General features: G+C 43.1%; 1 protein-coding gene across 1 annotated transcript; it reads left to right on the top strand.

The window, feature by feature from the left end:
- The first annotated feature begins 12,986 nt into the window (after positions 1–12,986).
- On the top strand, positions 12,987–15,021 carry LOC105052068 (uncharacterized). Its single transcript, XM_010932769.4, is given in 3 exon segments — positions 12,987–13,714; positions 13,717–14,172; positions 14,175–15,021. Coding segments are annotated over 3 exon segments (1,455 nt in total). The 5' UTR covers positions 12,987–13,305; the 3' UTR covers positions 14,765–15,021.
- Positions 15,022–15,049: the final 28 nt, after the last annotated feature.

The following is a 15,049-nucleotide window of genomic DNA, read 5'->3' as shown; positions in this document are numbered from 1 at the left end:
CGCGATCAAATGATACGTCATTACAGGATAATGATGTTTATCGAGTGGAGATCGTTGTGTGCCATATGGATTGATTGTCCTTTTAACCAAGAAGTATAGTGACACTGGTATGGCATACAAGTGAGATGTAGGAGTACATCGTCACTGAACAGGTGACTCATCTGCTGAGCATTCTGTTATCAAGAGCTACAAGCAAAGCATATGGACATAAGTGTCTCTCAGACCTAAGATCACTATAGTAACTTGCAAGCAACTTATTGTGCTTTGGTACCGAATTATCTGGATTTCTAATATAGTGACGGAAGGCTATTGGGTACAGTCAAATACTTGCGAAATCTGTGTGTGGATCAAGATAGGATTGACCCCTCCAAATTATAGGAGCTGATGTATTGCTATATTTCAATTTAATAAAATCTTGATCAGAGTAATCCATGAGATAGATTTAAAAAGTTGAAATACAATGTGGATGAAATACTCAGGGTTGACAGTTAAACCTTAGATCATCCTAGAGCATTCAAGGTCAACAGGAATGAATTATGCAATAACTATATGGATAGGTTCTGAAATATTCTTTTGCAATTATTTGACCTATCCGGATGTCAAGAACCATTGCTAGATGGTAGCTTCGATTAGTATAGAAATCAGTTTCTATACTACCGACTTAATGTTCAAACCTATGGAGTCACGCACACAAGTCAGATGACGTAGGAAAGTATTGGCCTATGTTTATATGTCTAATTTAGAAGTACTTGACTTGATTGAACATATAAACTAACTTAATTGAGAATTAAGTTATTGAATCAAATGGGATTGAAGAGTTGACTATGTCTAGCTAGCACTACACATGAGGTTCAGGTTCAATTCCGGAGATGAACAATTTTTTATCTATGATCCAAAAAGCTTATGAAAGATTGGATTAAAGTGCTAATTAATTTCAGATTAGATCTGAATTAATTAAACTTAATTAGATTCAAAATTTTAAATTAGACTTGGTCCTAAAGTCCTAAACAGTTTAGGATTGATTGCCTTTTGAAATTATTTCGAATCAGCTTCGAATTAGATTCGAATTGGATTCAAATTGAATCAATTTTGAATGAGATCCTTAAAATCCTTTTTCTACTACAACTCTCTCACTCTTTGGCCGACCAGCACCTAGTAAGATGCTGATCGTGGGCCGTCCCACGTGGGTGTAGGCGTGGGTGCAAAGTAGGCGTGCCATATTAGGCGCCAATCTTTTCCCATGTAAGAGTCCTTCTTTGATAAGTTATAGATTGATTCAAAGCTTATTTGAATTAGGAGTCCTATACTTATTGGGTCATGAAAATCATCTATAAATATAGAGGATCTCTACCTATAGATGCATAGAAATCAGATTGTGAGAAAGAGAGAGAGAGAGAGAGAGAGAGATGAGAGCTTATGGGCATCCACCCCTTGGGCATGTCCTCCTCCTTGCCGCCCGTCTTCCTCTTGGCGTGAGCCCTCCTTGGCCTTCCCTTGGTAGCCTTACGAAGTAGAAGGCCTACAGTTTCAGGCCTACGCAAATGTTGAATCCAGATTTTGGAGATTTGATCCATATTCTGCTGCAATGCAAGTAAAGATTTGATCTTTATTTAGTTAAATGTATAAAAATTTTTTAGATGCAATCCTGGTTATCTGCGAAAAACTGATTTCTTTCCCTTCAATACAGCCGACAAAGGAGGTGATATGACATAGGCTTCGTAGGCACGTGGGCGATGACTAGAATAGTGATAATGTATCCTGATTTGACATGTTTAGACAAAAGTCACTATTAACCCTTGGGCTTGTTCATGGGGTGCTTATCTATTATCCAGTGCCCGATCTCTCCTTGGACGCCGAAGTTGGGGAACCAACATGAGTTTCTACTATTAAATGAGGGCATCGGCCAAAGAGGGGGATTGGTCGATTGGCTCGAGTTTATCCATCCGCTAGTTGGTAGGGATCGGGATCGGCAGTAGGGATACAGACACTGAAAGGCTTCCCATAGGATCCTGTTTGGAGGGTCAATATTATATAGGCCAACCTTATAGAAATGATTAGTTATAATAGTAAAAGACCCCTGATCTGATTAGGAATAAGGATTGGCTAAGAATCCTAGAAAATAGTTATGTCTTTTCTGCTGGTGCTCAGAAGCTATTTTGGAGGGGGGATCGGCCACCATATGGCTCGATGAGGCATGAGAATATGTGGCTAGATTAGGATCAGTGCCACCACTTTAGCCAAAGTCCTTCCAAGAGAGGATTAAGGTCAAAGATAAAAAAAATAAAAGATTATTATGATTGTACCCTATCGTATAGAGTCGTGTGAGATATTTAAACGCCTCTGACAGCAATCATAAATTGGCTCAGCGTATAGTTAGCTGCGAAAGAGATGGTGATAAGACATGGTAGGCGACAGATGAGCAAAGTGACACAATCGGATGACAGAACCTTTCGGATCAACAAAAAGGATCGTCAGGTGTTTTTCTGCTTGAATTCCAGATAGGGATCGGGGAGGACATGACGGTGCCAAACCCCTATAAAGGAGATCGGTTCTGTCCGATGGTTGATAAAGGTGAATCCTGTTGCCTAACTCCTATGGGGAATCGATTCTGCCCCTTCCAGCAATGTGCGGTGTCATCCGTCTTCTTTTCTTATGGATGCTCCTTAAGGATATTTAATCAGCGGTTCTTTCAGACCAACTATCAATGAAATCTCAAGAAGCATCTTATCAAGCAGGATTGAGGACATGAACCATCTCCATTAATCCGTAGTGGCTAACGAATGAAGCAATGCATTCTCATTGCTGCCTCGATGGCGTAGGCATAGCGGAGAGGGGGCAAGTCGCTTGGACGGCCGCCGCACGAGGGATGCGAATAAAGAGGCACGTTCACTGGAACTATTATATCCTCTGCCGCGGGGGTGTGGGTGGGTCGCCTTGCAAGGCTTCCCTACACCCATCCCACTTTTCCAACCCCATATGGCGTCCCTCGGCTATTTTCATGGCCCGTAGCAAGTCTAGTCTAGTTCAACTTTTGTAAGCGCAAAAACCGACTGCTTAGAGATCACCAAGAATCATTTATACAGTAGTGCATTCATTTAGCTAATGACCCCTAGATTATGTATAAAAATTTTGATCATAACATAAATATGTGATAAACGTTGTGAAATCCTTGTGCTGTAAATGATTTATGAATAATAATAAGGATAAATTGTTGCTTAAGTGCAACCCTGTTGAATATAGCGATATGACAAGTGGATTTGTTTAAAATTAAAGAAACAAAGAGGGAATTGGTTCGATTGTTTAGATCACACGTTCATTCGTGTAAATCTCGTGCTTTTCCTACTAACGCACATATTGGGGTAGTAGTTTTGTGATTGCTACATGGAAACAGAATTTTGAGTCAGAGTAAAATTGAGAATTTGTAACATGATGAGGCAAGTTTCAGCTGTGAAACTTCGAACGTAGCCCAAAGGATGACATCTTCAATATATTTCTTTCCTTTAGTTTTTCGGTATATCATCGTGCCAAGTTTTGAGTTGCAAACTTTGCGTCAAGGTGGTGCTAACCCAGGAAGTGAAGGAGATTCTCCTCAAAATTAAAATTAAAGAAACGATATCTCGGACCCCGTAAATAAAACCCTCTTAATTTGCCTGTTCATAGTGCGTGTGTAGACTTAATAATCTCTCAATTATACTTGGGCATGGTTGAAAATGATGCCAATTAACCATAGAAAGGCTCCTCAGAATGCGTTTTATGGATGTGAAAGAAAAACACCATTAAGCTTGTTGCTTTTATGTCCACAATTACCAAATAGAAGCAAAGCTCAGAGTGCTGGCAGGTTATAGGAAATAAGCCTCATCTCAGCAGGAGTTTCTGAGAGGAATTTATGGTATGCAAATTTAAGAACAATGTGGAGATGGTGCATGAAAGAAAGAGTGGTTCGTCATGAGCAGACAAATGAACCGCAGCACTAGGGACGAATCCTTCTCAAACGCTGCTGGAGAACAAACCATACCATGTTTGCACCAATTCATGCAAGATTTTCTTTTGATATACCGTCCACCATTTAAACAAGGTGAAGGCATGGATATAGTTTTCATGAGACGTACATGGCATATTATATAACCACAGCCACAGCAAAAGCATCCAAAAAGAAGTATAACGTATAATATACCATTCATCCACTGCCCAGAGAAAGCAAAAAAGGACCTGTACGTCCACCCCACCCCCATTGACTTACCAAAACAGGAAAAAGGGAAAAAAAATTGCATGTATTGACGCAAAGGTCTCCTCCTCTCTTGCATTTGACGTCAGAAGAGTTTTTCTTTAAGAAAACCTTTTCTCAGGGCCAAAATTCTCCTACGAGTTTTCAAGGAGTCTGAGGCTTCTTGGGGCTGCCATTGTGGTGCAATGGGTCCGGACCGGAAGGCACCACCCTCAAGTCCGACCCCATGACCAAATCCCACCCAACCCTCGGACCCAACGGCGCCCTAAAACCCTTGTAAGCCTCCTTCGATACCTAAGAGTAAAACGAACAACAAATTGTAAGGTTTCAACACAAGTGACATGAACACGATATATGTTAGCCAAGACAATTAATGTTCCAAACCTTGTTCCTTCCATTGCCTGCTGAAGTTATCTTTGGATTCAAACAACCAACCCCAGCGTTGCAACCTGCTAAACAACATTATAGAAGAATTATTATACTACTAAACTAAGAGAGGATGGAAGTGAGAAGAAGAGTTGGCCAAGAACCAAACCTAAACGCCCCTCTACCACCAAACACAGGGCCAAGATTACTAGAAGAGAGCACCGTAAAGCCAAACGAAACCACCCCATGTTCTCCTCCGTCTTCTCTAGCCCAATGTATCTCGGTACCTCTGTGATCGGTAGCTAAGGAATTATTTATAGAGCCCCATGAACGAAGTGTTTGGTTCATGGCCGTGACTCCTCTCAGAGATGATGAGAAGATCTCAGAAGAGAATGATTGCACCCTGGGGGCGGTGAGCCACTCTCGATTGCGATTAGATCACCGGCGGCGCACCCGAATCTTGATCATAGTAATGACGTCATCCGGATCTCGCCACCTCGCCCGGAGTCGACTCGCGATCCGGCCGTTTCTAGCACCGTTTCGCCGCTTGATTCGTCCGAGTTACGTAACTTTCACCAAATTGGGCGGGGTATTTTTGGGAGTTTTCCGAGGAGGTGACGTAAAGGGTGAGGACATTTTAATCATTTGTGTCCAAAATACACCTCGCTATGGGTAAAATCGGTGACGTAAGGTGAGGGCATTTGAATCATTTCATGGCCCGATTTAATACCCTTCCAGGAAGGCTATGATGGCCGATTTGATGCCCGAATTAAACACCTCCGAGTTCCTCCTCTAACGGCCCGCTGGCGACGCAGTGAAGGCTCTCCGGGGGTGGATGGCGAATTAAACACCCGAAAAGTACGGGTCGTGACGTATTATTCGCATCTGGAGTACAGCCGGGACGTGGACAGCAAAAGATTCCAAACGGTCCGATCGGATGGTCATCGAGAGTCGGATTGCACCGATCACACACCGTCCTGCATCTCGATCATTAGACGGCGTGTAGCATCAATTACATCTCACCGTAATGAGTATCAGTTTTGTCGTGGGGCCCGTTGATTTATCCACTATCCTATCAATTTTATGGTTTCATCTCTTCAGATTCAAGCCGTCCATCAAACTATCCGTGAAAAATCTCACCGTTTTTGGACGTAAGTGGTCTTAGGTCAGCGCTCAGCCTGACCCAGGCCACCTGATGCACAAATTTTTCTTCCTATAATTTTTTATAATTATATATATATATATATATATATATATATATATATATAAATTTTAACAAATATATTTTTTCCGTTTCTCTTGCCGGACAATCTGTAAAGTGAAATTATTTAAATTATCTGACTTTCGTTTAGGATGATTTCAAATGCGTTAAGAAACTAACTTCACGTAAAATCCTAAAAATATTACCTATAATGATGCTAACGAGGGTTCTTTTACTGGATGTCAACTCCAAAATTTAAGACCGCTTAATATTTAGAGTGTTTGGTTGAAATAATCATAAAGTTGATAAAATATAGTTCGATCCACTAATTCAATCTATATTTGATTCGTTATAAATATATTTAAATTTTAATTAAATAAATATGAATCATAAATAAATTGATTCATTTAATTTATTTAATATTTAAATTGAATTGAGTCAAATAACTTATTTAATTTATTTAACATATTTCTGACACATTTAATCTGATCTGTTTAATCTGTTTAACCCATTTAAGATCCATTTAACTTATTTAAAATCTATCTAACATGTTTCTGATTTGATCTATTTAATAAACAGATTAAATAGATCGGATCGAGTTATCTATTTAATAAATAGATCGAATTCAGATTTGAATTTTTGACCCATTTAATAAACAGATCAGATTTGGTTTGATGATTTTCTGATCTGACCCGCATTGACTTGATCCGTTTATGATCCGATCTGATTCAATTGCCATCCCTAGGTAATTAAGACTTAAAATGAGAATTGGAATGGATAACTCCCATTCCAACTGTTTGATTGGAGAGAGTCCCATTTCGATTCTCATTTCAGAGGGGAATGGAAATGATCCATTCCTTCCATAATCCAATCCAGACTCATCCCAATAGAGCCAAAATCTCATTTCAATGAAATAAAATTAAAAAAAAAAATCATCTTTCTTGTCTACTCTCCTTCCTCCCTCAAGGCCCTCATCCTTAAAAGGTATTGTGGGGGTGGCGACCTCACCGCCAAAGACACCCATGCCGAGGTAGAGGAGGTCGCGGGCGGTGGCATAGTGAAGGTGGTGCTTGGGGTTCTCATACCACTCATTGCCGTCGTCGATGATAGAGTCATCAGGGTCCATGAACTGAGAAAGGGTGGTGATGGTTTGGTCAATGGGGGGTGCTGGCCTTGATGAGGATGATGATGGAGTAAGGGCGAGTGATGGAGAAAATGAAATTGTGGGGGAAGTGGTGGCCAGGGAGGGGGAGCCGTAGTCGTGCGGCCGACGATCTTGTCGACCTCAGAGGCGGTGCAGTTGTAGATGGAGATCGGGAAGCCCTTCTCGGTGACGTTGAGGGCTAGGTTTGGATCCATCACCATTAGTCTGGTGAGCCCGATGCGCGACAGTGCCGCCGCCTTCATTTATCGATAGATCGAGCGAGGATTTCGACAAATGGAGGAGGAGGAAGAGGAGATGAAGGAAATGCTGGGGAAAAGAAGAGTAGAAGGGTGATAGACGCAGCACCAGGGGAGGGGAGGGACTGCGGGATGCGAGCGATAGGGCCAGGGGGGTGGTGGTGTGTGGGGGGTGTTGGTTCGAGGCTGTTTTTTTTATTTTATAAAATAATATTTTTATGATAAAATAATATTTGCTATCTATATTTTTTTAATGATAATTTTTATAAAAAATTTAAAAAAATTATTATTATATTTAATTTTTATTTAATATCAATTTTTAAAATAATTAATTTTTAAAAATTTTAGTTAAAAATAAAAAATTAAATTGATTTCGATTCCTATCTTTGAATAAACCAAACAACAATAATAGGAATCATCCATTCCAATTTCGATTTCAATTCCGATCACAAATCAAATACTTTGGACGATTTGCCTATTCTGATTTTGATTTCAATCTATTTCTATTTCGATTTCAATTTCGAACCAAACACCTTTTATGTTAATTATCATTTTATATTGTTCGTTAAAAGATTAGGATTGCTATCCAGTCCGGTAGTCTTCTGGTGTGCATCCCATCCCACTAGTAGGATTAGTCTGAATTTTCAGGAACGACATCCCGTGCGTTTTGTTTAAATGATTTTTTGTTGTAATCATATGATGTTTTGAGCTTTGGTAATCTTCCATCACATGGTTGATTGGATGACACTTCTTTAAAGGAATATGAACTCTTATTTTAGACAACCGGCAAATATTACGACCCTCAACTATATTAGAAATAATTTCGAAAAAGACTAAAATACTTGGAGTCAACTCGTCATGACCTTCATTAGGTGGCAACCATGGAAAGAAATGAACCAGCAAATCTCACTGGAAGTAGAGTTCCAAATCTTCCTAAACAGGAAGACTTCAATGAATAAGCTTCTTTTGCTCTATCATCTCTCGATTCTCTATATTCAGATAAGAATTCCGTCTCCTAAAGGAAGTTTGTTCGATCCTTTATAAAAGGCTCAATTGTGGCAATTATAACTACCCTTTTACATTGTTCTTCTTTTTTTCTTTTTTTTTAAATCAAGCCTAAATTGGAAAAAAAAAGGAGAGGAAAATAAAAAGAGAGAGAGAGAGAGAGAGAGCTAGTACCAGGGGCTACACATAGCTTCGATGAACATTCATAGACAATAAGGGAGGTAAGGTACCTAAGAGCTTCCCATGATTATCTACATTTTATCAAAACACAAGCTTCCCTAATGCTAGAAGGCATGTATGATCTTGTTGAGTTCATCAACAATGGCAACCTGCTTTGTCTATTTTACAAAGCAATTTGGAAGGCAGATGTCTCAAAGAAAATTAGAATCTTTCTCTAGCTCATAATTATAAATAATAGATTGCATAAGGATGAAATTCTCACGAAAAACTGATGGCGGGCTTTCTTGTTTTGTTATTTCTGTGGTGCAAATGTTGAAATAACTATATATTGGTTTGTTAAATGCCCATATATCAAAAGTATCTAGTTATCTCTGAAACTTTATCTAAAGCTAAAAGCTTGGCTTCCAAATTTTCAAACTCTTTTTAGACATCTTGGGGATGCGAGAAAATCCACTTAGTGTGGAGAGGAGCATGGGACCAGCTTATTATGTTGCTTTGTCAGGAAATTTAACTGCAGAGGAACTTGCAGTTTTCCTAAGGCAAAAATTTGCAATCAATATGTTAAGATTTGATGTCTTAAGATTCAGTCCACATTAGCCCACAGCATGGTCTGCGGTGAAAAATAGAGTCCAACAAGATCAAAATCACCTCAAATGAAGCTCGGATGAAAAAGATATGAGCTTTTGAAATCGGCACGAGATCCAAGGCAGTGGAAGACCACTGACGGCCAATGGAGTGGCGGCGGAGCACTGTCCAGGAAGGGCCAACTCACGGGATGCATGGGCCCGTGGATCGTGCCCCGGGCCCAGGCTCTTGATGCGAGCGCAGCCTAGGCCCGCGCGCACGGGCCGGCCCAGGCCCAGGCACCGTGTTTGGCTCTGTATTCCGATCCACCGTGAATCGGGAGGTCCACGGTTGGGCCTGTGGACCGCATGGGCATTTTCCATGCATTTTTTACGGTCCACGATACTATTTTATGGACCGAAGCATGATCGGGGGCATGAGTTGATCTGATTCTCGATCCAACGGTCTAGATCCTTATATGGGTTGGTTTAGGAGCCTTTAAGCTATTCTAATTGGGTTTTTAGCCTATAAATAGGCCCGATCAAAGGAATAGGGTACTGTGGTCGTGTGCTCGCCTGTGGTCACACGGAAACCGAAGATCGAAATCCCATGAAGAAGAGAGAGAGGGTTGTGACACTGAGAAGAAAAGCAAGAGCAGGGCTCTAGAGAGGCTTCTAGACAGCGGACGCCAGGCACTCAGGGGTTCAGGGGGTCTTTCAAGAGAAAGAGCTTTTGTGAGGGAAACTTCTAGTAAGAGGAAAATTGGGTGTACGAGGGTTGAGAGTGAGATCTCCTCTTGTAAATTTTTTTTTCATAGTGAAGTTTGCGTGCCCCGTGAAAGCAAGCCCTTTTGTGGCTGATCTACGTATTTTGATTTTTTTTTTTTGTTTTATTTCTTCTTTCTTCCTGCTGCATCGTGTGATACTGAAAAGGTCCTGGAAGGTGGTGTTTTGGCCAGACATCCACCTAACAAATGGTATCAGAGTGAAGCGGTACAAGGACGCAGATTGCAACGGTGGTGAGCAAGACTGAAGATGGAGAAGACAGGATCAATCAAGATGGAGATCAACAAGTTTGATGGTAAGAGCAATTTCTCCTTGTGACAGGTAAGGGTGAAGGACATGCTCATCCAATAGGGGTTGATCGATGCTCTCTTGTGCGATGAGAAGCTAACTACCATGGAGGTGCGGGATTGGAAACGGCTACAGATGCAGGCAGTGAGTACCATCCGCATGTACCTAGCGAATGAGGTGGTGATCCATGTGCTGAGCGAGACTTTTCTGATGGTGTTGTGGTGGAAGTTCGAAGAGTTGTATATGACGAAGTCTGTCACCAATACTCTTTTTCTCTAGAGGCCGTTTTACCAACTGCGGATGGATGAGGGACAAAGCGTGTAGGAGCATCTCAGCCACTTCCAGAATATCCTCACCGACCTCCTTAGCGTTGGCTAGAATGTTGAGGAGAAGACTAAAGCGCTGGTTTTGCTAGCATTGCTTCCACCTTCGTACGAGTCTTTGATGACCGCTCTTCTAGTGGAGAAGGGCACTATCAAGATGGACGAGGTCACCACAGCGATACTCCAGAACAAGGTTCTCAAGAGGGAGAATCCGGCTTCGAGCTCAGGTGGCAGTAGCTCAGCTTTGGTGGCTTCTGGAGGAGCAGAAGGTGGTAGATGGAGTGACAGGAGATTGCGATGAGGGCGGTCTAAGTCCAGGAGGGACTTGAGCAAAATCAGGTGTTACCGGTATGAGAAGTTAGGGCATCTAGCCAGAGATTGCCCTCAACTCAAAAATCGGATGGTGGCTGCTATAGCGACGGCCGGCAGCGATTCAGATAGAGATGTCCTGAAAATATCTGACGAGGTATCTACTTCTTTCCAGCAGTGAATATTAGATTCTGCATGTCCCTATCATGTATGTTGCAGAGAGGAGCTGACTCCCTGGATAACAATGAAGGCACTGTATATCTGTAGGATGGATTGAGCTGTGCGATCAGAGGTATCAGAATGATCAGCTGGAGGACACATAACGGTGTAGTGAGGAGATTGGGGGAGGTCCGATACATATCCAATTTTAGATAAAATCTTATCTCACTTAGTAGACTGGATTCGAGAAGCTATAAGACGGTAGCTGGTGGAGAAATTCTGAGAATGCTACACGGTGATAGGATTGTGCTGGAGGGAAAGAAGGAGAGCTGAGGACATTATTACCTGGTGGGGAGTCCAGTACGAGGTGGAGCTTCGAAAGGCAGGGGAAGCCCAGAGCGAGGTGGAGCTCTAGGAGATGGATCGGGCACGAGACAGGAGACTCGGATTGACGAGAGGTGATGTCGCAAGGTGAGATTCCTATTACCGCAGGACGATGCCCCGAGCAGATCTCAGGTTAGGAGGAGCACAGCATATGATGAAGATGGGATCGAGCGGTCTGACTCGACTCCCATGTTTGTCCATCTATGATCAGCAGGCGATTGTCCCAGGGCATGGGGGCGAGGAGATCTAGAAGCTCTCGAAGTTAGGAAAAGATCGAATATCGAGTCAAGATGGAGATTGTTAGGATTTGATGCTTCGAGATTTAGTCCACATTGAGCCTACAGCAATGTCCGCGGCAAAAAATGGAGTCCAACGAAATCAAGATCACCCCAAATGAAGCTCGGATGGAGGAGATACGAGCTTTTAAAATCGGCATGAGATCTGAGGCAGCGGAGGACCACCGACGGCCGGCGGGGGGCCGACGGAGCGCGGCCCAGGCGGGGCCAACATGTGGGACGCACTGGCCCGCGGGTCGCGGTGCGGGCGCGGCCCATGTCCAGGCACCATGCCTGGCCCTGTACCCGATCCATCATGGACCGAGAGGTCTCTCGGTCCACTGCTGGGCTTGTGGACTGCGTGGGCGTTTTCCACGTATTTCTCGCGGTCCACGGTACTATTCTGTGGATCGGAGCACAATCGGAGGGCATGGGTTGATCTGATTTTCCATTCAACGGTCCAAGTCCTTATATGGGTTGGTTTAGGAGTCCTTAAGCTATTCTAATTGGATTTTTAACCTATAAATAGGCCTGATCAGGGGAATAGGGTACTGTAGTCGTGTGCTAGCCTGTGGTCGCATGGAAACCGAAGATCGAAATCCCGTTTATGATGCTGAGAAGAGAAGTAAGAGCAAGGCTCTAGAGAGGCTTCTGGACAGCAGACGTCAGGCACTTCAGAGGTTCAGAGGGTCTTCCAAGAGAGAGAGCTTTTGTGAGGAAAACTTTTAGTGAAAGAGAAATTGGGTATACGAGGATTGAGGGTGAGATCCCCTTTTGTAAATTTTTTTTTTTAATAATGAAGTTTGCATGCCCTATAGAGACTATCCCTTTTATGGCTGATCCACGTATTTTAATTTTTTTTTATTTTATTTCTTCTTTCTTCCTGCTGTATCGTGTGGTACTGAAAAGGTCATGGAAGGTAGTAATCTGACCAGACATCCACCCAACACAATATAATCTTTGCTCTTTGTAATTACATATTTATCGAAATAAATCTGTGAAGGGGTCTAACTAGGCCCTGTCCGAGTTTTTCTTTTTTTCTTTTTTTTATGTTTCTTTAAATTATCAAATCATATGCGAGTTAATTAAACTAGTAAAATCTCATATGGCTATGCTAAAATTTACCATCATACCGTTGCTTATTATTTTTATTGAAGAAATACATAAACTAACTGACATTTTGAGTTCCACCAAGTTCCTCCCAAGAAAAGAGCACAAACAGATCAAATTGACTATAGCAAGCTCATGTGTTTACATTTCGGTGGCTAATATTAACCTACCCAAGTCGAACGATTTGGTGATATTTCATGTTCCAACATTTTATCAAGGTAGCTTTCACTAGTGCTGTTGTGTCTGCCAGTCAACTACTTAATAATCAAAAAGCTCCACATTCTTCCATGAGTTTAAAATTATAAATTTAAACTTAGTCCTCGCTATTTTTGTTGAGCAATCATAAACTAACAAATATGCTCATAGTTATCATGAAGATTTATTTAAGAATCAACATACTGCTAAACTTCTACTGTCCAACTATGTGGCCCTTCAACTCTAGGTATGCCTAATTAGCCACAAACTGCTGTAACAACTTAACCATACCCCTGTTTTTGACAACTCTATACCATCTTTGTTTATCATACGCTTGTCTCAATTCATTCTCAGGTAGCTACCATATGGAAGCCATGTAACATTCGGCTCCCTTAGCTTACCGAAGAAGTAAGAAACAACCCATATATCCACCTCCTATTGCGAATCCGCGTTCCAACCTCACCATGAGTTCAGTCCACAACCCCAATCCCCCAAACGAAACGCCTCCCATCTCCAGACACCCCCCGCTCTTGAAATGGAAGCCGCTGCTGTTCTGGGCATCGGCCATTTTGGTCCTCTTCCTCGCACTCTCTCCCGACGTCACCAAGCCAGTACCTCACCTTATCCTCTCACGCCTAAGACTACTCCACCCTCTAAAGCCCAGCCTCATCCAAAGATTTACCGGTCTCTTCCTACCCACACGAGAGAAGGAAACGCTACCCATCTCCGAACGCACTCCATGTGTTCTATGGATGGCCCTTTCCTCTCAGGTGGTGGCTATAGCTCCGAAGCCTGGTCTTATATCACAGCTTTAGATACCCACATCAAAGACCCTAAAATTAGGCTTCGTGTAGAGCAGCATGGTGATCTAGAATCATTGGAATTCTGGCTCGGTTTGCCCGAAGGTTCCAAGGCTCTAGCCTTCAACCTTCATAACACCAAATGTCAATGAGCGAGACCATCGTGATCTGCCACAGCGAGCCGGGTGCTTGGTACCCACCACTGTTCGACACATTCCCCTGCCCGCCCACGGGCTACGAGGAACCGGTGTTTGTCGTCGGCCGGACCATGTTCGAGACCGACCGGGTGAGTCCCGGGCATGTCAGGCGCTGTAATCGTATGGATGCCGTCTGGGTGCCTACCGAATTCCACGTATCCACATTTGTCCAAAGTGGTGTCGATCCTGCCAAGGTTGTCAAGATGATCCAGCCGGTCGACGTCGAGTTCTTCGACCCATCGAAGCATGAGGCGTTGGTTCTCCCTACCGGAGCGCCGGTGTTCGGCTCGCATGCAGCGAGCATGAATTCGAATTCTGGTGGTAAGGAGAAAGAGTTTGTTTTCCTGAGCATCTTTAAGTGGGAGCAGAGAAAAGGATGGGATGTGCTGCTGAAAGCTTATATGGAGGATTCTCCAAGTCGGATGGGGTTGCCTTGTATCTACTGATTAGTGCCTACCATTCTGGCAGAGATTTCGGCAGCAGGATTGTCGAGTTCGTGAAGGGGAGTGGTGTAAAGGAGCCGGGTGATGGATGGGCTGCGGTTCATGTTATTGATTTCCATGTACCGCAGGCTGATCTGCCGAGGTTATACAAGGCGGCTGATGCGTTTGTTCTTCCGTCGAGAGGCGAAGGTTGGGGGAGGCCCATCGTGGAGGCCATGGCGATGGCGTTGCCGGTGATTGCCACGAATTGGTCTGGCCCGACGGAGTACTTGACGGAGGAGAATGGGTATCCTTTGCCTGTGGATCGGATGAGCGGGGTGAGGGAAGGGCCATTCGAGGGTCACCTCTGGGGCGAGCCCTCGGTCGAACAGTTGAGGGTTTTGATGAGGCGCGTCGCGAGCAATCCCGGAGAGGGCAGGAGGAAAGGGAGGAGGGCCAGGCAAGACATGATGGAGAGATTCTCACCGAAGATTGTCGCAAGACTCGTCGCAGATCAGGTTCTGAAGATATGGAGGAATCATAGTCGAATACGGGAAAGCGACCTGAAACATTAAGCCTTCGTCTGGTCACATTAATTTATTTACTCTGGGGATCAATTTATGTTGAAAGTTGCTAGACGCATTTATGGTTAGTCTGGTTGCTTCCAAATCAATGGGAACGTTGAGTGTTTTCTACGTCCCATGCTGTTTGTTGGGTCCGAGTGAGATGCGTTTTGTTGTTTTCTTTCTTTTCTGGAGAAGGTTGTTTTAACCTGTTGCATGCTAGCTTCTGTGAAATTATGAATTGTCTCAAAAATAACTTGTGTTGTGGATAGATTTTCCATCATGACAGGTACAAAA

The sequence above is a fragment of the Elaeis guineensis genome, chromosome 9 (genome assembly GCF_000442705.2).
Source record: "Elaeis guineensis isolate ETL-2024a chromosome 9, EG11, whole genome shotgun sequence".
Lineage (NCBI taxonomy): Eukaryota > Viridiplantae > Streptophyta > Magnoliopsida > Arecales > Arecaceae > Elaeis > Elaeis guineensis.
This window is presented reverse-complemented; position numbering and strand designations above follow the sequence as displayed.